At 34.6% G+C, this 23,894-nt stretch overlaps 11 protein-coding genes and 1 non-coding gene across 12 annotated transcripts; 3 read left to right on the forward strand and 9 right to left on the reverse strand.

The window, feature by feature from the left end:
* Positions 1–401: 401 nt before the first annotated feature.
* On the reverse strand, positions 402–1,154 carry TBLA0B00720 (uncharacterized protein; the record flags this gene model as incomplete). The annotated part of the gene is made up of 1 exon (XM_004178386.1): positions 402–1,154. The coding sequence occupies one exon, from the start codon at positions 1,152–1,154 to the stop codon at positions 402–404; it is 753 nt and encodes a 250-aa protein (XP_004178434.1).
* A 1,699-nt stretch (positions 1,155–2,853) lies between these two features.
* On the forward strand, positions 2,854–4,476 carry TBLA0B00730 (importin subunit alpha; the record flags this gene model as incomplete). The annotated part of the gene is made up of 1 exon (XM_004178387.1): positions 2,854–4,476. One exon carries the CDS (start codon positions 2,854–2,856, stop codon positions 4,474–4,476), a length of 1,623 nt encoding a protein of 540 aa, XP_004178435.1.
* Positions 4,477–5,009: 533 nt separating this feature from the next.
* Positions 5,010–6,311, forward strand: SWT21 (Swt21p; the record flags this gene model as incomplete). The annotated part of the gene is made up of 1 exon (XM_004178388.1): positions 5,010–6,311. One exon carries the CDS (start codon positions 5,010–5,012, stop codon positions 6,309–6,311), a length of 1,302 nt encoding a protein of 433 aa, XP_004178436.1.
* Positions 6,312–6,525: 214 nt separating this feature from the next.
* RRI1 (COP9 signalosome catalytic subunit RRI1) lies at positions 6,526–7,641 on the reverse strand (the record flags this gene model as incomplete). Its single annotated transcript, XM_004178389.1, has 1 exon — positions 6,526–7,641. The coding sequence occupies one exon, from the start codon at positions 7,639–7,641 to the stop codon at positions 6,526–6,528; it is 1,116 nt and encodes a 371-aa protein (XP_004178437.1).
* A 378-nt stretch (positions 7,642–8,019) lies between these two features.
* GDH2 (glutamate dehydrogenase (NAD(+))) lies at positions 8,020–11,382 on the reverse strand (the record flags this gene model as incomplete). The annotated part of the gene is made up of 1 exon (XM_004178390.1): positions 8,020–11,382. The coding sequence occupies one exon, from the start codon at positions 11,380–11,382 to the stop codon at positions 8,020–8,022; it is 3,363 nt and encodes a 1,120-aa protein (XP_004178438.1).
* Positions 11,383–12,139: 757 nt separating this feature from the next.
* On the reverse strand, positions 12,140–14,215 carry TBLA0B00770 (uncharacterized protein; the record flags this gene model as incomplete). The annotated part of the gene is made up of 1 exon (XM_004178391.1): positions 12,140–14,215. The coding sequence occupies one exon, from the start codon at positions 14,213–14,215 to the stop codon at positions 12,140–12,142; it is 2,076 nt and encodes a 691-aa protein (XP_004178439.1).
* A 191-nt stretch (positions 14,216–14,406) lies between these two features.
* Positions 14,407–15,036, reverse strand: NOP6 (Nop6p; the record flags this gene model as incomplete). Its single annotated transcript, XM_004178392.1, has 1 exon — positions 14,407–15,036. The coding sequence occupies one exon, from the start codon at positions 15,034–15,036 to the stop codon at positions 14,407–14,409; it is 630 nt and encodes a 209-aa protein (XP_004178440.1).
* Positions 15,037–15,353: 317 nt separating this feature from the next.
* On the reverse strand, positions 15,354–16,373 carry RHO5 (Rho family GTPase RHO5; the record flags this gene model as incomplete). Its single annotated transcript, XM_004178393.1, has 1 exon — positions 15,354–16,373. One exon carries the CDS (start codon positions 16,371–16,373, stop codon positions 15,354–15,356), a length of 1,020 nt encoding a protein of 339 aa, XP_004178441.1.
* A 346-nt stretch (positions 16,374–16,719) lies between these two features.
* On the reverse strand, positions 16,720–18,942 carry TBLA0B00800 (uncharacterized protein; the record flags this gene model as incomplete). The annotated part of the gene is made up of 1 exon (XM_004178394.1): positions 16,720–18,942. One exon carries the CDS (start codon positions 18,940–18,942, stop codon positions 16,720–16,722), a length of 2,223 nt encoding a protein of 740 aa, XP_004178442.1.
* A 635-nt stretch (positions 18,943–19,577) lies between these two features.
* Positions 19,578–20,747, reverse strand: NOP13 (Nop13p; the record flags this gene model as incomplete). The annotated part of the gene is made up of 1 exon (XM_004178395.1): positions 19,578–20,747. The coding sequence occupies one exon, from the start codon at positions 20,745–20,747 to the stop codon at positions 19,578–19,580; it is 1,170 nt and encodes a 389-aa protein (XP_004178443.1).
* A 574-nt stretch (positions 20,748–21,321) lies between these two features.
* On the reverse strand, positions 21,322–22,725 carry TBLA0B00815 (glycogen-binding domain-containing protein; the record flags this gene model as incomplete). Its single annotated transcript, XM_004178396.1, has 1 exon — positions 21,322–22,725. One exon carries the CDS (start codon positions 22,723–22,725, stop codon positions 21,322–21,324), a length of 1,404 nt encoding a protein of 467 aa, XP_004178444.1.
* An 865-nt stretch (positions 22,726–23,590) lies between these two features.
* TBLA0Btrna9P lies at positions 23,591–23,679 on the forward strand. The gene is given in 2 exon segments: positions 23,591–23,627; positions 23,643–23,679. It is a non-coding gene; the product is annotated as a tRNA-Pro (tRNA).
* The last annotated feature ends 215 nt before the right edge of the window (positions 23,680–23,894 follow it).

Below are 23,894 nucleotides of genomic sequence, written 5' to 3' on the forward strand. Positions count from 1 at the left end.
TAGGCTCTAAGCTTACTTGCCAATTATTAGAAGAAATTGAGATTGTGTGATTAACTTTCAATGAACATTACTTATATAAGTGTAAATAAAATAAATTTCAATATCAGAAGTTTTACTGAAGATTATTTCAACTTATTTTTATTTGTCTTTCAAATTGCCATGGTATATATGTAAAGAAAAAAATATTAGCAGATATAAAATTATCACAGTTCTATAAAATATATATTAAATATATGTAAATAAATATGTTTCTTTATTAATTATTGGATTAATATGATACTAAAATAAAGGGAGATGCTAGCTAAAAAATGTAGTGAGTGCTGAACAGATAAAAAGCCGTTATTTGATTAAATGAATAATGGGGAAAGTTTAAAAGTAAAAAGAGTCAACTATATTCTGATTTATGATTCAATACTGTTAATTAGATCTAAAGGATGAACTGAACTATTTTTAACAATATCCAATGCAAGTAAAAACACGCATAAACATTGACACAAGTTACAGAAAAATATGATTCTGAATATTAAAAGATAATGAGACTTTTCACCCGGATCTGGCAATAAGCAATAACCTAGTAAACAACATATTATACTTAATGATGCTGAAATAAAAATAATTTCCAAATACATAAATATTAAACTTGACCTAGATTCCTTTGGAGTAATCTGTCTGCCACATTTGTTACAGTTTATTAAATAATCTCCTGTTTCTTCATTTCTTTTGGATGCAGCACATCGGATTATTGATGGTGGTGGGTGTGTATCAGCTGTTAGATATAAATGTAACACTCGCATGGAAATTAAAAGGATACTCATTAATAGAAAGCAATTGGTATAAATAATATATTCTAAAACTTTTGATATTACAATGCAACTTCTAATGAAAATTATCAAAGTATTAAATATAGTGAAGAACATTAAAAATACGATGATATACCTTAAATAATTAAAATATTTAAAACCAGGCCTTCTATTTCTTTTTGATTTTTTATTTTCCTCTATTTGCTCTGGTATTAAATTCAATAATGTGCTTGGTTTTATTTGATCAAAATTTTGAATCATTTGTGTGGTAAATGATTGCTTCTTAGGGCTAAACCTATGAGTAACAGTTTCATCTTGTGATAAAACTTCTGGTTTAGATATCACTGCACTCATTATTAAAGATATTGATTCATAGGTATCTAGTTTACTCTTCTAAAATTCTTGCTTTTTTAGAAACGATAATTCATAAAATATTACACATGTATAATTTATATGAATAATCATATTTACATCAATTAAGTCCCCTAGACGAATTTATTTATATAATTGCCTGGAAAATGACAAAAATCAATATTTACCGAAATCAAATTCAACGAATCACGAACATATTTCTCAAGTTGCCTTATTTACAATTTTAAGGCTTTCCGGACTTTTCACATACTAGGCAAGTCTTTTATCCGAGATAAACTAAAATAAGTAAACTTATCCTAGCACAATTTTAAACTTTAAACAATGGCAATATTTCTATACCAAAATGTTGTTGTTTGTTTTTATAAAAATTACTAAGCTTTGGAACTTAGACCTTCTCCAGAAGATATCATTGAACAGACCCAATAACAAGCAACAGATATTTTTAATATGGTACTAGTGCACTGCTCTTATTTTCTCCATTTAAAGAACAGAAAATAGAATAACCTAGGCAATGTTTAAAACTGACTTATTATTAACAATTTTTGTTAAATATTGTTTTTGATTTGATAATTTTGAAGGCTGGTCAATTCGAAAACTATTAAATATATTTAGAAGGTAACTATCTGTTAAAAACAAAAGGTAACATACTGAAAGAAAGTACATTACAAACCAAAAGTCCCAAAATTGGACAAGAAAAATCTCTATTATCATTTTGTTTATCATTATTAAAGTAGGTTGTAATTTGCCAATAAGCCTATCGCTTTGACCGAACAGTGCTTTGCAAAGAATACAATACAAAGTAAATGACGCTTCGAAATTTCCTACAATTTGCCTATTTATATAAATTCCACTATGTATAAGCTTTCTGATATTACATTACTGAATATGATCATTTTAAGATCATTTAGGAACTGTTCGCTATTTCTCGGCATTGAGTTGGCGAGGCAGCCGCGGAGGATCTTCTATAAGGGGAATTTGGAAACACGGCGAAGTAACAACTGCTCAAAAATATTCTTCCATCATTTCAAAGAATTGATATCTTCTAGTCAAACTATCTACTGTTCCTCTGTCTATTACTTCTGCTCATATATTTCTAATTCATGGCTAAAAAGTTAGTACAGTTGATCCGTAAACCTGAGAGATTTTGCTTCGTGTAAAATAATTTAAAAAAAAAAGTGTCTTTATTTAATTCTTCTCTAGTGTAAAAGTATTATCTCATGAAATAGATATTTTATTCTTTGCAAAACCAAATTCTTTCATAATTTTCACATGCTACACTTGAATAATTATTTTCCTATTTGTGAAAATAATACTGTTATAGTTTTAAATATTTTATAATATATATTATTATATAAAACTAGAAAATAAATCTACAATTTAGCAGACTGCTCTTGAAATAAAAATATTATAACTAGAAAGCAATGTTTAGTCACGTGCTCTTTTTTGCGAGTGTTTTTTGTCCTTTTTTTCCTTCTCTGGATTTCTGGAAAATTTTTGCAACTCCAATGGATGATGAGCAAAAGTATAATACATTTCATAAATATAACAAATAAACACTTATCGAACACTGTAGTAAGCAAACCTTTATACTGTTGATTTAGCTGTAGATTAATATTTCATAGGTGTACCATTAAGGACTCATTACCCTAGTAACCGATACCAAACTATCCAGATATTGAAAATGTCTGACTTAGATAACACATCTAATAAATTCGTTCCAGAATATAGAAGAACCAATTATAAAAATAAGAGTAGATTTACAGCTGATGAATTACGCCGTCGTAGAGATAATCAGCAAATTGAATTAAGAAAGCAAAAAAGGGAAGAAGCTCTAACAAAAAGAAGAAATTTCGACCCTTCAACTATTTCTGCAGATTCTGATGATGAAGAAGAGCATGCAAAGGCGGATAAGGTGTTCTATGAACAACTAACAAATGACTTACCTGCTATGATTCAACAAATTCAATCCACTGATATGCAACAACAGTTGTCTGCTACTGTTAAATTCAGACAAATACTTTCAAGAGAATCAAATCCACCAATTGATTTAGTTATCAAATCTGGTGTGGTTCCAACTTTAATTAATTTCATGAATGAAAATCAACCAGAAATGCTTCAATTAGAAGCTGCTTGGGCTTTAACAAATATTGCTTCAGGTACTTCTGAACAAACAAAAATTGTCGTTGAAGCCGGTGCCATTCCATTATTTATTAGATTATTATACACTGGTTCTGTTGAAGTTCAAGAACAAGCTATTTGGGCTTTAGGTAATGTTGCTGGTGATTCTACCGATTATAGAGATTTGGTTTTACAAAGTGGTGCCATGGAACCAATTTTGAATCTATTCAACACAAACAAGACCTCCCTAATTAGAACTGCCGCCTGGACTTTATCCAATTTATGCAGAGGTAAAAAACCACAACCAGATTGGTCAATCGTTTCATTAGCTTTACCAACTTTAGCTAAGTTAATTTATTCCTTGGATACCGAAACTTTAATTGATTCTTGCTGGGCTATTTCTTATTTGTCAGATGGACCACCAGAAGCCATCGAAGCTGTCATTAATGCAAGAATCCCTAAGAGATTAGTCGAATTATTAGACCACCAATCTACTTTGGTGCAAACTCCTTCTTTAAGAGCTGTTGGTAATATTGTTACCGGTAATGATTTACAAACTCAGGTCGTTATTAACTGTGGTGTTTTACCTGCATTAAGAAATACTTTAAATTCTCCAAAGGAATCCATTAAAAAGGAAACATGTTGGACAATTTCGAATATAACTGCAGGTAATACTGATCAAATCCAAGCTGTTATTGATGCCGACATTATTCCTTCTTTAATAAAACTATTGGAAACCGCAGAATATAAAACTAAAAAGGAAGCATGCTGGGCTATTTCAAATGCTTCTTCCGGTGGTTTAAGTAGACCAGAGATTATTAGATATTTGGTTTCTCAAGGCTGTATAAAGCCATTATGTGATTTGTTAGAAATTGCTGACACTAAAATTATCGAAGTTACATTAGATGCTTTAGAAAATATATTGAAGGCTGGTGAAAATGACAAGGAAGTTCGTGGTTTGAACTTCAATGAATTTGCTGAATATATTGAAAAAGCTGGTGGTATGGAAAATATATTTAACTGTCAACAAAACGAAAATGAAAAAATTTATGATAAAGCTTACAGAATTATTGAAACTTATTTCGGTGAAGAAGATGATGCTATTGATGAAAGTATGGCTCCACAAACTGCTGGCAATACATTTGGTTTTGGTTCTAATGTTGATCAACAATTTAATTTCAATTAAATTAATAAAATCTTCTTTATTAGAAAAAATTGAATTTTACATAACTAATTTTAACGCATAATAATTCCATATCTAATAACGTACATCTTAACTATAACAACAACCAATCGTGGCAGCAATATTATTACATTAATAATAGTCATTTTAATTATAATATTTAAAAGGGCCAGCAAAGTTTAATATCGATTCCTACAAAGGGTTCATCTTTTGCCTATGAGTGTATAATTTATATCATATAGAATGACTATCATTGTGACTTCATTTTATAAAACAAAGCATTATATTCTACCAAAGCACAATATAGAATATTTGTGAATATAATTAATACTACATAATTTTTTTATCATTTATTTTTTGTAGCGCATTAGCTTTTGATTTATATCTTCATTTTTTTTTTCAATAATAATGCAATTTTAATTAAAACTTTTACCATTGGATGAAATGTTAAGATACCCTTTAGAAAAAAAAGAAAATGCAATAATTGCATAAATTCAGAATAACAAGATAATTTATTTCTCGAAATAATACAAAATATGATATTAAACGTTGAATCTACAAAATCTAAGGAAATTGCTTCTACAAAGAGTACGTTCCACTCCAAAAATCTAAAAAGAATATGGAACATTGAGAACGGCCTTTGTCATTCAAGAAATGAAAAATACAAGAAGTTAAATTATACTTTCCCTGAATTACGGGACTCCAAATTTGCTACTGATGATACAGCCTTATTAAAAGCTAATATTTGTCAAGATTTATACTGGTCCAATGATGGATCATCTATTATAACAGTAAACGATGATTATGGCATTAGAGAGTACCTTGTTCCAAACTTTGATGAACTTGATAATATAGATAATCTTAATGAGAGAGATCAGTTACTACCATTTACCAGATTTTTTAGAAGTCAATCGATTATATCAAGTGCCTTAAATAAAAGGCACTCTTTATATAATGAGGAATCAAATCTGAATATTCTTGCAATTGGGTCAAGAAATTTACCAATTCAGCTTTATCAACTATCTGATAAAAGCTGTGAATCTCCAATTTTTACCTATAATACTACAAATGTTATGAATGAAGCTTTTGAAGTACCATTTTCTTTAGATTTCGTAAATGATCAATATCTTTTAAGTGGAACTATTCGTAACAAAGTATGCTTATATAATATCAGTCGGAAATATCCAGTTAGTCAATGGTATGGTACCGGCAATAAAATTACTTCAAAATCAATTGTATCATGCTTCGATGAATCTTTCTCTAATAAAGAAAATATGGTTAAATATTGCGGCACGTATAACAACAAATTATTTAGAATCGACTTTAGAGGTAAAAAAGAGCTTAAATACATATTTTCTACACAGCATGGGAACGGATTTAGTCAAATATTATTAAGTATAAATGAGCAATATATATATGCGATCAAAAGGTCGAGCGATTGCATTGATGTTATAGATGTCCGCAAATCTGACCATGTGGCAAGTCAATTACAACTCCCATTTACAATGGACTTACAAAAGTATAAAGGGTATTTATCGCCCACAAACGGGCTGACAATAGGAACAGATAATGGTCATGCTGTTAATTGGTCTTCTGCGCTGACAGAGTTTGGCGGCCAACCTAGAACTCGATTGTTTACTTGTAATGAAAGTATTCAAATTAATTCAGAAACGAATAAAGAGTTATTATCTTTTGGAGCACGAATAAATATTATCAAAGAATGTCCTGTGGATTCTAATCTTACAGCTATATCTTATTCTGATGACAAGTTTAGTGCCGACACAAATGATAGCCTATCTTTCCATTCTGGGATTTCATTATATGCTAACATCATTTAATGAAAATGCATCTCTATATCTTCTTAATGTAAGATACTGTTTTAGATTGGCGATGTTTAAATTTTGCTTGTTTCTTTCATAGTCAGACTCTAGTATATTTTTACTCATTTCTGTAGCTTCTATCGTGGTTTCTATCACAACTGTTCTGATTCTTTCTGAATTTTCGAACGTATTTTGAATCGATTCTCTTGAGAAGTTTGCTGATCTTCTGTTGCTAGTCGGAGCAGATCTGGAAGTTAAAAAAGACTTGATCGAGAGTATTAACACTACTAGTTGGACTACCAATTACATCTGTTTGACCATTTTCCATATCTACATCACTGGTGTTGGCTGTAGATGATAAGCTAATAATTGATGCAGATCTTGTACCACTAGTATGCGGTCCAGAATACGGCTCCAAATTAGTTCGTGTGCCTACAATGCTTCTAGTAGTAGGATCTTGATTTTCAGCGTTATTTCTGTCATAATTATTCCATTGAAGTAAATTATCAACAACCCTTTCCATTAATATAGTTCTTTTTGTTTTATCGATATTTGGGCGTTCAAATTTCATTTTAGAGTTATTTAGTGCGCCGTCATATTTTGATTCAAATATCTCTACTTTTAATTCATATGAAGATAATTTTGGTGATTCAGCAGTACCAATATTGGGATCAATGGTTTCATTTGTATTATTCAGAGACTCTATATTATCATCATCGGTATTTATTGTTGTTCTGAATGCACCAATGGCTAATTTTTTCTCTTTTAAACTTTTATGTGGATCTACAACTATTGCTACGAAGGGGTCTTGATAAGTTTGATTTAAGTTTTGAGTTTGCATATCAATTGAACTGAGCCAACAATCATAACCAGGATGTGAATGATACCAACCAATGACTGTTCTGTGAGAATTTCCTTGACCTTGCAACATCTCATTAACATAACTGACCATATATTCGTAGGATTCTAATTGAGCATTGACTCTTGTTTCTGTTCCTTCCACAGGTAAAGCATAACTATCATATATAATAAATTCTGTATAATCAGTTGTGCCTATTAACATCCCCATAACTTCAACATTACCTCCTCTTAGCGTATGATCGAGAATTTTCGAACAAGCTAATCGAGATATTTTCACTTTGTTAAAAAAAAGTTGTGATGAAACTAACGAGGTTAAGGTACCAAGATCATTTTTCAATTCATTATTCGATAGATTTTTTTCATATTTTGGTCTACGTAAATGAGCATTATTTAATTGAGTAAATATTTCGCTATCGTTTTCTATTGTTTTGATCTCTTTTGCTAATTCATTCTTCAAATCCACTATATTTTTAATTGAGAGTGACATATATTAATGTAATTTATTGAAATTATGAATTCAATAATTTTTAATCGTTTTAAACATTTTTGTTTGCTTTTCAAATTATTAATAAACCCTTTGAATTATTTAATGTATAATTTTTTTTCTGGGATATTAGAGAATTTAGTTTGACGTTATCCGAAAAGCCTACAGACTAAGGACGTACAACCCTAATCAATTAATCTGAAGTGATTTAGCATCGAACAACTATAAGTTATAGGAAAAAAAACAACCTATTTTTCATAAATCAAAACATTAGACAATTCATTAAAAATATATACGTAAATAATAAGATAAATAAATGATTATAGATAAGAGATATAGAAATATTGAGGAAAGTAAAAATATGTTGGAAAAGAGTTGAAGCTAATTTAATTCATGAACATTTTTGGCCTTTTCAGCTGCTCTTCTTAGTCTTCCAATATATTCAATAAACTTTCCTACATTCACATCAACTCCAAACTCGTAAACAAAAGAGCTTGATAAATAACTTGATAATAAGGCCTTAATATATGCATTTGGAATATTATGTAGAATTTTTTGTGGACCAGCAGTATCTACTAATAATTTTGGAAGAATTTTGTTTAATAACAAATAGTTTCTTAAATTGACATCGTTTAACCAAAGTTCATTAGAATCGATTAAATCATCATTTAATTTGTTAATAGTTTCTGAAAGGATATTAGATAATTGAGAAATTGGTTCACCAGTTTGACGACTAATCGCCCATAATTGTTTGAATTCATTACTTGCATTATTATAAATTCTCTTTTGAACTTCTACAACATAATTATTATAAAGTTCTGTTCTTTCACCTGCTTTTAGTCCAACGAATTTTTTAACGAAATCTTCGTCATTTAAACTTAAAGAGGCCAAGACTTCCAAAGAAGAAGATGTAACACCACCTTTATTAGCAGAAGCATCCTTAATTAAGATACATCCATGTTCTTCTAAAGCAATTTTTGCGGATTGAGCAATAAATAGATTTGCACCTTCAACAATGTACGGAATCTTTGACTTATTAGTTCTTTCATCAATGTAACAATGTAAATTAGATAGATTAATTGAATTTGGTCTACCACCACATGGAACAAAAATATCAATTTTCTTGACAAATTTAAAGATTTCAGTGTGGAAAGTATTTCTAAAAGTAGTACCATTTGCAATTATTGTTCCATCTGGTAATTTCAATTCCATATCTGAAGTTGACACAAAGAACCCGTCTTTGCTTAATAACTCAGCGGGGAATTCAGAAACAGTTTGTCTCTTTTTAGCCAATAATCTCAATTCTTGTTTATCAATACCATTTGGATCACATAATACACCAGAACCATCTACGATACCCACGTAGACTTCATTTGAAGAAGATAATAAGATTTCATTAGAACCTAAATCACCATCAGGTCCACCAGTTTGCATCTTATTAATTGGCTTATCAGTGATCTTCAAAGTATCATATAATTGATTTACATAGGCTCTTACACCTGAGGAAGTCATACCATACCTGTCATGAGGGATCCCACCTAAATCTGATGATTTACCTGTTAAGAAAGATTTCCACCAAGGACAACCTCTCTTCTTAGAATGGAATGTAGCCCAATTGGCGAATCCTGCGGTACCTTCGTCTGGACCCAAGAAAAGAATTTCTTCATGTTTTAATAGATCTACATATTTTTCTTTCAAAGGATCTTTAATCAAAACATCAATGACAGAATCGATGTATTGACTAAAAGCAATAAATGTTTGATCTGGAGAGCATAATCCTGGATTCATCAAGACAACACCTTTGGAACCACCTTCTGGGATATCTTTGTTTTTCCTTTGTTGAGTATAAGCTAAGTTATAATTTTCATCAATGACATTCTTTGAATTAACTTCATAAACATCTTGAGTTGGAGAAGTAACTATTCTAATCCCACCACGGGCGATATCTCTGAATCTAATGTGGAACCCCTTAAATGTGTTACCAATAACAAAGAAAACACCATATGGAGTATCTGGATATTCTGTCTTGGACATTATTAAAGTTGGGTCTAATCTAAAGGAGATGGCTACTTTTCTAGTGACAAAGAAATTCGTCTTTAAGATTGATTTATTAAAGATGTGTAAAGTTTTCAAAATCAATAAATCTGGCGAATCGTTTGGAATATATTTATCCAAATAAGCTTTAAATTCTTGCTCATTGGCAAATGGTTCTAATTGTTCCAACCTCTTGTAAGATAAAGTATTTTCCAAAGCTTTTGCCTTATCATAAGAATAATGAATTTCTGCAAAATTCTTGTACAATTTAGAAACAACTTTATGATATTTATGGAAAGTGTTAATGATCATTGATTGGGAATAAGTTTCTGTTCTTAATTTTCTTTTCATTTTTTCAATCAATTCCAATAGAAGGGTATCAGTCTTTTTCGGATTCAATTGAGTCAATAGAGATTGATAATCAGAACCTAATCTATTAATGAAATGATTAATGAAAATGGACCCAATATGAGCGTAGATGGCTTCTTGTGGAGAAAATTGTCTCTCTAAGTATACTGAATGGAATGCGTTTTCTGGAATTGCATATAATAAAGAAGCTTCTTTTTCAATTTGAGTAATTGCTTGTTCTAATGAATAAGTTAACCCACCTTCATTTAATTGTTTAGATTTATTCAAATAAATGGAGAAAATGATGACATCATTATTTTTGTTGATTTTTTTACCTTCATTTGCCAATTTATTAGAGAATGAATCATTTTCATTGGGGACTGCAGTGGTATTAATACCTGAGGTATTAAATGATTCTACATAAAACTTGGAAGGTTTCAATTTATAATAATGGAATAAAGAATTGACAGCAGAATAATATTTTTTGGTAGTAAATCTCTTGAATGCAACCAACATACGAACTTCATCATTATTTTCCATAGAATGAGTCGTCTTGATAACAGGCCCCTCTCTTTCTTGAACCAATTTGATTAAAAGACCGTACATTTTCTTATTTTCCAATGATGTGACTTTAACCATAGTCTTGTCACTAATGGAATCGATATCACCTTTAAACAATTGAGAGGAAGTTAATGTGTTTTTTTGAATATCGACTTCTGGGAAATTACTATTGTAGACAAAAGTCAATTTCAACCCACTTTCAGGTGTCCAAAACGATACTAAACGACCACATTTCTTCTCTTTATTATCGAGATATAAATCATCAATCTCTGAATCCAATTCATAAGGAGAGCAAAACTCGTCTACATTGTTATAGATGTTAAAAGAGGGAGATGTTTCCTTTTGTTGCTTTGCAGGCTGTGTCTTACCTTCATCGTCCATTCTGAGTCCCAATCCGTTGGATTCCATGAATATAGCCGAATTGTCATTGGTAATAATCTTGTTCTTGATATTAAAGATTTGAGTCTTGTCAGAATTGTTCAATTTCGATTTGGCAAACGAATCCAGTTTGGAAGAATAAAGTGAATGGATCAAATTAGCTAACAATTCAGGGGTATTTCTTGAAAAAAACAAATCATCAATACCCAACGAGTTGTAAAACCATTCTACTTCATTCTCAATCAAATCATCGGGTATGAACCCTTGACGATCTAAGATATCAATGACGTTCTCTTTCTGAAGTGTCTTACCAGGGAATTCAAACGCATGATAATCTGACATCGATGAAATCGAAAGACTAGAGATATCTGGCATCACAGTCTGTGGCAGATGAGTGCTGTTAGTGGTAGTGGAATGATCCATGAGTGTGCTTGCTTTTGTATGATCTGCCAATTTATTAGTTGACAATATCATGATTTGCTAGATTTTTTTTTTAAAAAAAACTTCTTCTTGTGAATCAAAGTTTTTTTTTACTTCTTTTTAAATAGTAGAAAATTTAGTGGTGAAAATATTAATCGTGGTAGTATATATATATATATATATATATATATATTCTCTTTGGAAAAATGATTTGCAAGATAGGGAATGCAATTTGTACTAAGTATATAAGCATATATAAATAGCATATACAAAATAATGATATATAGTATAAATGAATATATATAAATGTATATGCTGATCCCGTCCGACCCCTCAATAATGTGTCTATAGAATAATGGATCCTGGAGTATGTGGATTCTACCCAAAACAGCCCTTGGTTACCCCCTTCGGGCTACATGGCCCCACCGTGACACACGAAACGCGTAGCACGTGTCGGGTCGCTCCGGGTGATTCTAGAATGCCTGATACGGGAATGTCGATCCCGTGCGGTCTGGTCTGTGCGGTCATGCGGCTACCCCGACCATTTTAGGCACAGAAACCCGCGCACGGCATATGATGTATGTGCCTGTTCGGACTTCTGTTTCTGGAAATAGACAAGAGCCGAGTCACGACACAAAAACCGGGGTAAAAATAAAAATAAAAATAAGAATATGGACAATGTGACACTTCGAGAGTAATCTAGAATATATGTTGCTGAATAAATATATATATATGTATAGTATCGTATCATGTAAGTAAATCACGCTATTAGTCTGGTGGAAGATTGAGGGTTTGATATTGTTGTTTTTATTCTTGTGAGATTTGTATGATCACAAAATGGGCCAGGTATCGTTTGATCATCTTTAGTAACAGTGCACTCTTGTATACTTGTGATCCAATTAGAATTTAAAATTTCAGTTACTGTAGCACGATATGCTGGTGGTATTTCAATCATACTCCCAATTACTGAATGACTTTCTTTGGGTAATGCTCGTAAGATTCTTGAAGGTCCAATATTTGGTGGTTCATTTAATAGAGTGGCAATATATTCAGAGGTGTATTGTTTTAAAGAGTTTATAGAAGGTGAAGGCTCATCTGGGTCTGGAACTTGACAAATGATTTGTGAAAGAGAGTTCGAGTCTCTCCCCAAACAAAATAACCGGAACGATTCATCTACTAAGATGGGGATTTTCCAAGGGAATCGTTTCACCACCATACAAAAGAAAATGATCCCCAAAGACCAAACATCAACAGGTCGTGGATCATATCTATTAAAAAGAAACACTTCTGGTGGTAAATATGGATCACTGCCCACGATCCCTGTAGATTGGAAGATTTGATTGGAAAATGGATATTTGAAAATCGTTGTAGTACCAAAATCAATTAATTTGACGACACCTGTTGCTGTCATTACACAATTATCCAATTTCAAATCAAGATGCGACATCCCAGTGTCATGCATATATTGAACTCCCTTTAATATTTGTTTAAAGCAACAACAAATCTCTTGATATGACATTTGCATCTTGGAGACAATGGTAAACAAATCGTATTGACAATATTCCATGATTTGATAAAAATGTTTGTTATCCACGAGCAAGATTTCTAATGTTTTAATAATATTTGGATGAGTTAATGTGGTACCAATGCAATATTCAGTAGAAATTTTCTTCCAATACCCCTTGATGGATTCCTTTTCGAAAATGGGTTTAAATTTCTTGATGGCAAATAATTGATTGTTCTTGGTATGTCTCATTATATTTACTACGCCACTAGATCCACTACTTGTCTTATGATCAGTTGATATATAATTGGAATCGAATTTCTCTTGGGAAATCCGATGTAAAGAATGGAAAAGGGTCTTGTTAAAATATCGTTGAGTATTGATTTGACATTTTTGACATTTTTGACAATTTTTGGTAGGGGAATCATCTACTTGTGAATCCCCTATTGTGATGTCTTCCAATGTGGGGGGTTCCATTGTATTGGAGTTTGTAATTGTATTTGTATTTGTGTTTGTGAAAAAATTACCAATTGTTTTAAAAGATTTAATCAATTTCAGCGATGAAGAATTTCTTCTTTTAAACTTCAAAGGACTATCACAAGTACAAGAATAATCATTTGAATCATTTTGCAAGTTGATAAAATTTTTATAATCCGGAGTTACATTTGTAGGAGCCAACTTGGAAATCTTGAGTTTATTAAAGATTTGAGAGGGGCGTCTACTTGTTTCGACGAATGTTGGGGAATGTGATCTTTTTTTCCTAAACTTTTCTTGTGGTATGATGAATCTGTCTTCTACTTGAGTGACGGGAGGAGATTTCCACTGAGTCGAATCGATGATGGAAATGTTTTTGGGTAAATTTTTTTTGAAAATGTTATGAGATTTAGATATTGTAATTTGATTTTCAATGATTTTTTCATTAACTTTAATAGAATGATTGATATAATACTTGTTTTGTATTTTCACATGCGTCTTGAGTCCCTTTGGAGGTAAGAAGTGGAGTGGTTGTTGTTGTTGCAATGATAATGGCAATTCTAGGTCGGAATTGTTTTCGGAATTGGAAATGTTTCCCGGATACGAAGAAGATAACTCCGAATTTGAAGAGAATTGTGATGATCCACCTAAATATTGATAATACTCGATGGGGGGAGAAATGGTTAAACTTTGTGGGGTATACGTGAAATGGAAAATCCGGGGTATGGAAGAATGCGAGGTTGTTGAGGGTGTTTCCTCTATACTAGAGACACTTTGCATTATAGATGGAGTATATTCTATGGAATTCGAATTACAATTCGAGTTGGAATAATTATAAACGCCTAAATTTACATACATGTTATTACAATGAGGTACGAAAGTTAAAAAAAAATTACAAAAAAAAAAAATAAACAAAAAAAAAAGAGAAACAGTGTATATGATTATTATATATATCCAAATAAATATTAAAAGCCAAGGGACAAACGAGAGTAGTGGGACTTAGTAATGTACAACGAGCGGACGTTAGGGCCGCCCTTAGGGATGAGGTTCTATTTCAAAAATTTAGCTCTATCAGGGTGAACCGAGGGGGGTGCGCCTGCTGTGGTAGTAGTTGATGCAGAAGTGGTTGAGGAGGATGAGGAAGATTCTGTGGTTGCAGATAATTTCGATGAAGATGTCTTTATCTTTTCCAATCTCTTTGCACGTTGTGCATCCATCTTTGTATTTTTTTTCTGTAATTTTTCCAATCTGTCTTTACTGTTACCACCGCCACCCACGGTCAATTCTACGTTAATCTTTTTCTCTCTGATGACGGTACGATGTTGTAACAGAGCAATATCCATTCTGTGTTGGATATTGGAGTCATCTTTTTCAGGATCGAACTCCAGGAATGCGATATTTTTGTCGGCTCTGATTCTTATGACATCTGGGGAACTTGATTTGAAATGAGCTTGTAATTCTGATTGGGTGATGTTTGGAGGGAGGGAGCCGACAAAGATGATGAATCTGTTTGAAGAGGTGCTACGGGGTTTACCCTTTCTGCCTCTTCTAGTCTTTCTCTTTTTCACAGGAGCAGCAGCAGGTGCGTTGGCGGCTTGTTCCTTTGCCAAGTCTTTTTCAGTCTTGGGGGTACGGAATTGTTTTGCTTTCAATTGTTTTTTAGTCAATTTTTCTGACATTGCTGTGCTTAGAGTGTTATGGTTGCCGTAGTGGCTATGTTTAATGAAATATTTTAGACATAAAAATTTTTTTAATTGATTGATGATGAGATAAAATTTTTCACCTCCAGCGCTCGGAAGCGGAAATGGAAGTTCATGCGGAAAGCAAAAGGCGAAATTAAACACTATTTTTTTCTTTGATGTATATAAGCAGGTATATATATGTATATAAACAGGCAATGTATGTATGTATTATATAAACATAAACTTGGAGATAGGGAGGTAGGGAGCATGCAGGACGTAATCTGGGTGGTAGGGCTGTTGTTATTAGTGTATTATTACATGAGGACACAACTCTTTGTGCCGTCATTAGGGATGGTTGAGTGGGTGTTTGTGGAGGATGAAGAGGAATTGTTGTTAGAAGTTACATTTTGTTGGGAGTTGTTGAAGATGCGAGATTTTTTCTTGCTGTGGAGGGAGAAGGATAGTTTGTCTGCAGAGGAGCGAGGAGGCGAGTTCGACGAGGTGGCGCTTGTGTTTGTCGTGGCGCTTGTGTTTGTTGTTGTGGCCAGTTTTTTCTTGTTTCTCTCGTTGTTTTTGGACTTGGAGCTGGAGTTGCAGTCTTTATTCTTTTTCTGGGAGGTGGGCTTCTTGTCTACAATCTGCACCTGCCCACCAACAGCAGCAGACGAGAGTGTCACGCGGTGTTTTGCCCTCAGCGGCTCAAACACGGCTATATCGACGGCTTTTTCAAAGACGTCATTGACTCCGAGTTGCAAAGCTGCGGAACATTCTTGATAGCCAGCAAACTTGTGTTGGGCCACCAACTCACGTATTTCTTCATCGGAAACAGTAGAGCCAGGCGGAGCAGAGTCTCTCAAATCAGACTTCGTGCCAATAAGCAGTATCGGGTACTTGCCAGTGAGTTTATAAAACTGCGAGTTGTGGCAGTTTGTGATTTGTTTGACTTCGGGGAACCATTTTTCAAACACGTTGAGAAAGCTGGAATACTCGACAATGCTGAAACAAATGAGGAAGATGTCTGTTTGAGGGTACGACAGGGGTCTTAGTTTATCGTACTCTTCTTGGCCCGCCGTGTCCCACAAGTTCAGTTTGTAATACAACGGGTTTCGCGATGTGTTTGCGTTGGCAGCTGCAGACCGCTTGCAACCGCCACTTGTTTTTGTCGGGAGCAAATTGTAGTCTTCTTGCGACGGAGTATAAGACATGGTGGTTGTGTAGTTATCAAAGACAGTGGGAACATAGTCCTGAGGAAAAGTGTTGGTGGTGTAGGAGATGAGCAACGAGGTCTTACCGACGGCACCGTCGCCGATGACCACGCACTTGATATTTTTCATTTATTACCTGCGTGTTCAATGTGGAGCACAACAAGGCCTATGAGCCGCACTGCCCGTGCATATATATGTGTAGGGAGGAAGGGGGTTCATCGCTTGTCGCTACCACCTATATATGCGGCTCTCTCCCTTGCAGAATGCCGAGCTGGTAGGATTACGAGAGTGATTCTGACTGCCAGCTTTGAGAGTGTCATGGTGTGAGCGAGAGTGCAGTTTTCTGGAGTGTCCAGAGCGTCTAAAGTGTTTGGCAGAATCACAAGGGGCTGTGGCGGGTAACGCGGCGGGTAACGCGGCGGGTAACGCGAAAAACCGGCCGGAAATTAGAGTGGAAATTAGAGTGGCAAACGCGCTAAAACACCTCGCGGAAAAAGCCTGCAGGCGGCACGGGTTGTGTCTCGTTTTCGGTGTCGTTTTCGTCGTCATGGCTGCTCAGACTAAAACTGGTTCGGCCGAAACTCGTGCCGGAATCGTCGAGGGTCGTGCACGTGACGTTGTGTGGCGGCACAGAAGAAGCGGCAGAGGAGGAGGCAGAGGAGGGTGTGGCGGCACGGGCCACGTGCTTGCGAGGAGGGGGCACTGGTGGAGGCACGTGATGTGTGGCGGCAGAGGAGGACGAGGAAAAGGGGTCGCTGTCACGTGAGGACTGCGTGGTGAGCGAGTCGCAGTCACGTGTGTCGCGGTAGTGGTGGCCGGTCCAGTGTTCGAATGCTGGTGGGCGCAAGGGTCCTGTGGAAGTTTGGCGGGTGTGGAGCATGGCGGCAGACAGGAGGGAGAGCAGGGCAATGGCGCCGACGACACCTCCTACGACGCCTCCTGCTACTTTGCCGGCGTTGTTGTTGTTGTGTTTGTGGGTGGTGGGGGTGGGGGTGGGGGTGAGGGTGCTTGGGCTGGTGGTAGTGGCAGAGGCAACAGAGGCAGACCCCACGTCTAAGCGGGCACGCAAGTAGCCCAGACTGGTTGTGATGGGGCCGACGTACGAGGGTAATGCGCTGGAGCTGAAGCTGGCAGGTTCGACTATCGTGGTGGGCAGTTCGGTGGTGATGGTGGTTGCTGTGTCGGTGAGGATGTATTCTTGCAGGTAGCAAAACATTAGGACGTCTGGGTTGCTAACAGAGACGAGTTCGTAGGATACAGGAGTGTGTGAGGAGGAGGAGGAGGGGCGACTGCTTGTGGTGGTTTGCAATTGCAGTGCCTCGCTGGGCGTTTCGCTGGGCGTTTCGCTAGGCGTTTCGCTAGGCGTCTTACTTTGTGTCAGACTTGGCATGGTATTTTGTGACACGCGACGAGAAGTTTGGCGGCGAGCAGTCGGGTGGAAATCCTGGCTGGAGTTCTCAGCCGTGGCAATGATGTAGTTGTCACGGGACACCGCATGTGTGGGTGAGGTGGAAGCTGAGGAAAACGCAGGGGCGGAGGCACGTGACGGGGTGGCGGGGTCGTTTTTGTCCGAGAATGTTTGCAAGGCTTCAGGGTCCTTGGAGAATGTGCCGAAAGTGGGGCTTGCCGAGTTTGGCACATGTGCGGATTCGGGCTGGCCAGACACAAACGCCTGTACAGACAGAGCATTAGGGCTGGAGCTGGAGCTGTGGCTGTGGCTATTGATGGAAGGTGTTTGTTGCGGCACGGACGTCTCAGAGGTGGTAGTGCCTTCGATTGTAGAGTCTTCGATTGTAGAGCCTTCGATTGTAGAGCCTTCGATTGTAGTGCTGGCCAGAAAAGTGTCAATTCTGAGGGTATTCGTAATTGATTCAATACTTTGGATGGTGTTAACGCCAGAACTTGTATCACGAATAGCATCAATTGACTCACTGGTTGTGGTACTGGTGGTACTGGTGGTACTGGTGGTACTGGTGGTACTGGTGGTAGATGGGGCCGTGCTCATGTCTTCAATTATTTCACCCCCACTCGTTGTCGTGTCACTCTCGCTACTTGCATTTGGTGTTTTGGTTTCGCTTGCCTCGGTCTTAACCCTCGTTCTCGTCTTGGATAATCGTCCAAATATATTCGTACTCTTTACCGCTGCGCTTGTCGTAACGCTCTCTTCATTCTCCTCCCCCTCGTCATCCTCAATTGCAGTACTACTCGTCGTCATACTTGAACTACCGCTCATCGTCTCACTGCTTGTAGTAACAACCAAACGACTGGCTTTCATGTATTCACTATAAATCGATTCATGCAGAGCAGACTCTCGTATAATTGAATCTTGTAATACCGGTTCGTCACTAATCAACGATACAATTGTTTCATAAAAACTCGTGCTACTGCTGCCGCTCACTCTCTTGCTGTTATATTTCGAATCACTTGTCATTTCATATAAACTTTTAACAGTTGTCTCACTCAACGTCATACTATAAGGTGTTTCCATACTCATGCTTGTTGTAGTACTCTCACTCTCGACGCTTTCCCAACTCTCCTCCCCACTCTCGTTGCTCAACTCATCTGTTGCAAAACTATATCCACTCGTTATACTAATCACTGATGGTTCAACAACACTAGGTATAATAGACTTGATAGAACTGGGTTGACTTGTAATGGGTCGACTGACCTCTAGATACCATGAAGAATTCATATTCATTTGCGATTGCGTAGCTGTGATTGTTTTTTTAAAAAAAAGCTTTTAAATTTTCATAAAAAAAAGAATACCACTTTGTTTTATACAATTAAATTTATTCCAATCTTTCAATCCTCAACTCATTAAGGTTTTATTTCTATATAAATTTTATTTTTTAATTTTTATTTGTCTTCTATTTAAGCACTAAATAAATAACCTTTAAACTGTCACAATCTCTATCTATCTCTCCTCTTCTTCTATTTTCTATTCAATTCACAATTATATATTTCTTCCACCTCTTCTTCTATTCCACTCTACTTATCACTATCCAAAAAATACTCCCCCACTTGACTAAACATTCTTTTTTTTTTTTTTTTTTTTTTTTATTACATATGATAAATTCTGAAATATTTGGTCTTTTCCTTTTAGAACCTTCCTCTTCCCGTTGCGGAAACATGATTCCCCCATTTGAGGACACCACACATTTTCTTAATATCATATTGTTTTAAAATACAGTATGTAGAAAAAAAATTAATTAAATTAAAACAAATAAATAAATATACAGTTGCATTTGCATTTGCATTTGCACTCGCACTTGCATTTGCACTCGCACTCGCACTCGCACTTGCATTTGCAGTTACATTTACACACATTTTGACTCAATCAAATACAGTTTTTTTACCTTCAGAGGGAACAATGGCTGCAGATGCTCTTTGTGCCTTGGCTAATGCAATACTACTCTTTAGACGGTTATTATTACCAATTTCATTCTTACGATATGTGTTTTTAGTAAAATTATCCTTCTTAAACGTCGAAGGTTCCTTAGCAAATGTAGATGTCTCCCTGGTAGCTCTATTCTCCTTTCTATAATCATCAGGCAAATCAAACCCTTCCTTAGGTCTTACACTTCTAACCACTCTTTTACTTCTATCTTCACCATATTCCATTCTTATTGGTCTGCCAGCAATCTTTCTACAACTCTTATCCTTTAATGCCTTCGTCGCACTCTCCTCTGTTAAGAAATCTATAAATGAAAACCCTTTACACTTACCAGTATCTTCAAATGTAGCGGTACGAATCTTGACAATCTCACCACAATGTTGGAAATGACTCCTTAATAATTCATCAGTAGTGTCATATGATAAATTACCAACAAATAAAATTCTACTTGGTGGGTTTTTAGACATGGAGACTAAATCATCTCTATTTGGTCTACCTTCATAATTCTTGGAATTCTTAATCAATAATTTTCTACCATTCAATTGACATTCACTTAATGATATAACACTTTCCATTTGTGCTTCAGTTTCAAAATCCATATAACAAAACCCTTTTATTTTTAATTTTTTACCATCATTTTGAGCTAAAGGTAATTTGACTCTTATTATATTGGCATCTTTAACTTGTTTAGATTCTTCCAAAGTCTTGGTCTTGGCAACAATCAATCTAATTAATTCTTCTTTAGTAGTATCAAACGATAAATTACCAATCCAAACACCATATTTGGATACATCTTTCTTCACATCATCTTGAGTATCATTTTGTTTATCATCTCCCTCTTTCTTGGAAGCATCTTTCTTGTATTCTTCAATAGATGATGGATCAATATTATATTTAGCATTAATTTCTTCCAAAGTAATCTTACCTCTTCTTAATAAACGTTTTTGTTTTTTAGAAAGAGGAACTGAACTTTCTAAACTAATTTCAATTTCATCTTCAGCTTTTCTTTTTTTAGTAGGATCAGTTAAAGCTTGAGCAATTTTTTCTGATTGCTTTTCATCTACTTTTAGTTCAGTATCCTGTGATTTAGTTTCCTTATCTTTACTCATATTATTTTATTTTAATTTAATTTATTTTTTCTAAAATACTCTTGTTTGCCAAAAGTTGGTTCTAGAGATACAATTTATTCTACTTTGTAATGTGAATTAATGTTTTTTTTTTATTTTTTTTTTTTTTTATTTTATTTATTAAATATAGTAAATATATTTTATAAGCTCATCGCTTGATTTAAAAAATTTTCCGAATTTCCATATGAGTGGATTAATTAGGAAATAAGAAATATCAAATAAAATATAGCATGTAAAAAGATTCGATTTTAAAAGCGAAACGTATAATAAAAAAGAAAAGAAATATTATATATGTATGTATAAAATTATAATAACAATAAATGTATAGGGAGTTGTTTGTTTATAAATAATATAATCAGATTACATTAGGAATATGAATATGGAAAAGGAAACATGCAAAAGGAAAAGGAAGGGGGTAATATATTAGGATGCATAAGAATAAAAATAAAATAAAATAAAACCATCAAGTGTAAAAGAAAAAAATAAAATGAAATAATAAACAAAAGAAAATCAGGTATATTACATATTGAAGAAACTAATCAAACAAACAAAACTCTCATGGGAGTCTTTTTTTTATTTTAATCCAAATACTTTCACGAAAATGTTCACAATCATCATCATTTAAATATTTGTTGTTAATTTCATTATTGGAAGAACCTCCCTTTGGAGATGCATTTTTTGATCCACTTTTGGATGAACTCTTAATCGTATTTTTAGAGGTACTTTTTGATGTATTTTTGCTGGTATCCTTTTTGGATTTCTTTTTTTCCTTCTCTGGTGGAGTTGTATTATAAGCTATGAATTTTTGGTCAGAGGAATCTTTTGAAGATCTTTTTGATTTTTCTTTACCAGATTTAGTGGGTGAATTTTCCTTGGATGAAGATTTGGATAAGCCCTTTGAAGAATCTTTATCCTTTGGCTTATTCTTCTTCTCACCATCATCTTTCTTTCCTTTCGTCTTCTTTTCGTTTGACTTTGATTTCGAAGAGGAATCTGTTTTCTTCAAAAGTGAAGATAAGATTGATTTTGGTTGATCAGAATCATTACTTTCACTCTTTACAAAGTCATCTTGTTTCTGTTTCTTATCATCTTCCACTAAGCTTTTCCTATAACCAGCCTTATCTTTAGAAATTTTCTTGGATCTCACTGGTTGGATCCCTTGTTCTCGTACATTATTGACATCAAGAGGTATATCTGTAGCAGCAGTGGTTGGAGTGGTGCCAGTTTTCAATTGTATAGTATCGATTTGTCTTAATTCATCATTAGCAGAAGCAACATCCGGTACGGATAGCATATCATTAGTAACCACTTTATTAGCATCAAAAAATTCATCCTCATCTATTAATTCTTGATATCCATTGGAACTACCATCTGGAAGGGCTGTTTGTGAATTATCAATGTCAATAATGTCTTCAGACATAACAATTCTTTCCCCAGTTAATTTATTAGTTCTAATCTTTCTTCTAATTTTAACTTTCTTACTTTGTTGAACAGGTTGCTCCGTAGATTCTTCATTATCCACTGCAGTTGTGCCTTCTAATTTATCCATATCTTTATTAGAATCTTTATCAGTAGGTTGTTTAATCTCTTGGGTTTGCGTTTGCGTTTCTGTTTCTATTTCTGTTTGCACTGGAATCTCTTTATCAAATTCATCAAAATCTACTTGTAATTCATCTATATTAATATAATTGTTTTCAATCCCTGAATCCCTTTCCACACAAGTCTTGTAATAATTGTTTATAGACCAATGATCATCTACGATAAATTTGAATCGAATCCGATTTTCTTCATCATTTGTATCTAATTCGCTCAAATCAAAGATAACTTTCAATTTGAAATCATTATTCGATATCGATTTCTCCATAGGTATTTGAGTACTCCAATTATTAAATGATCCTGATAACTTGACTGATTTAGGTCCATTAGGCCAACGGAAAATATAAGTGGCTTTTTTGGGCATCTTTAAAAGAGGAGAAGGGGGTATAGAGTTTAATAGATGTGTTTGCTTGTTTTTTCTTATACGTAAATATATATATATATGTATATATATGAGTATGTTTGGATGTGTTAGTGTGTTTTCTTATAATATACAAATATCCTAGTCTTAGTTTTTACTGTTCTAGAGATAAGAACAACAAGACTTCGGAGTGTTTATTTTAAAAGGTTATTTAGAATTGGCCTATTTAAATAGTGCAGATCCCATGAATCGTGCCACGAAACCCTTTACGTGGTGAATACCGGGGAGACGTGTTGTGTGGTAACGGAGATAGGCGCGTTAGATTGAGTCAGCAGTTATGCACGGGAACGGTGGCCAGACAACACGCGCAGTCCGCAAGTATTATAGAGTGTGTGGGCAGTGCACAATGGTCAGGAACGGCTTATTCAGGGGTCTGCGGAAGGAAACCCGGGGGAGACTGGCGGAGTTTTGCTAACTAAAAGTAGCTCTTATCTGGTGATGTGATTTGGGCTAGTTCCTGAGTTATTTATGATATGACACTGCTGGAATATGATTATATCATTTTGTATTAAGTGGTAAAAGACTTTTTATCACGTGACTATTTAAGAAATATATTCATTTTAGTTATAGTCTTTACTATATATGTCTAAATAAAGTAATCGTCTTTACATTTTAAATACTGTATAACAATGTCTAACTCTCTTGAATCCCAGTAAGTTGATGTTCCACGCCTGCTGGATAGTTGTTTCTCAGCTGTGGTCAGCTGATCTGTCCTCTCTCGAGGCTTCTCTTGTACTGATTTCTTGTAAGTATTACGTGGAAGGCGACGGCACTTAGACGGGTTTACAACATTTTTTCAAAGAACAGAGGGCGTGTGGTCTAGTGGTATGATTCTCGCTTTGGGTTAATTTAACACAAGTATGCGAGAGGCCCTGGGTTCAATTCCCAGCTCGCCCCTTTTCTTTTTTGAAATTTTTTTTGGTTGATGTCAGGTGATGTGAAATTTGGAAAGGTTGCTGGCGGCAAATCAAGATATATATATATATATATAGACACATATATGAATGAATATAGGGAAAACAGCACTATATTTTTAGACAAGAACAACCAGGGTTCGTGGTATATTGGTTTGGTAACTTTTTAATCAATATTATGACAAAGCTAATCTGCAA

The sequence above is a fragment of the Henningerozyma blattae genome, chromosome 2 (genome assembly GCF_000315915.1).
Source record: "Henningerozyma blattae CBS 6284 chromosome 2, complete genome".
In the NCBI taxonomy this organism is placed as follows: Eukaryota; Fungi; Ascomycota; class Saccharomycetes; order Saccharomycetales; family Saccharomycetaceae; genus Henningerozyma; species Henningerozyma blattae.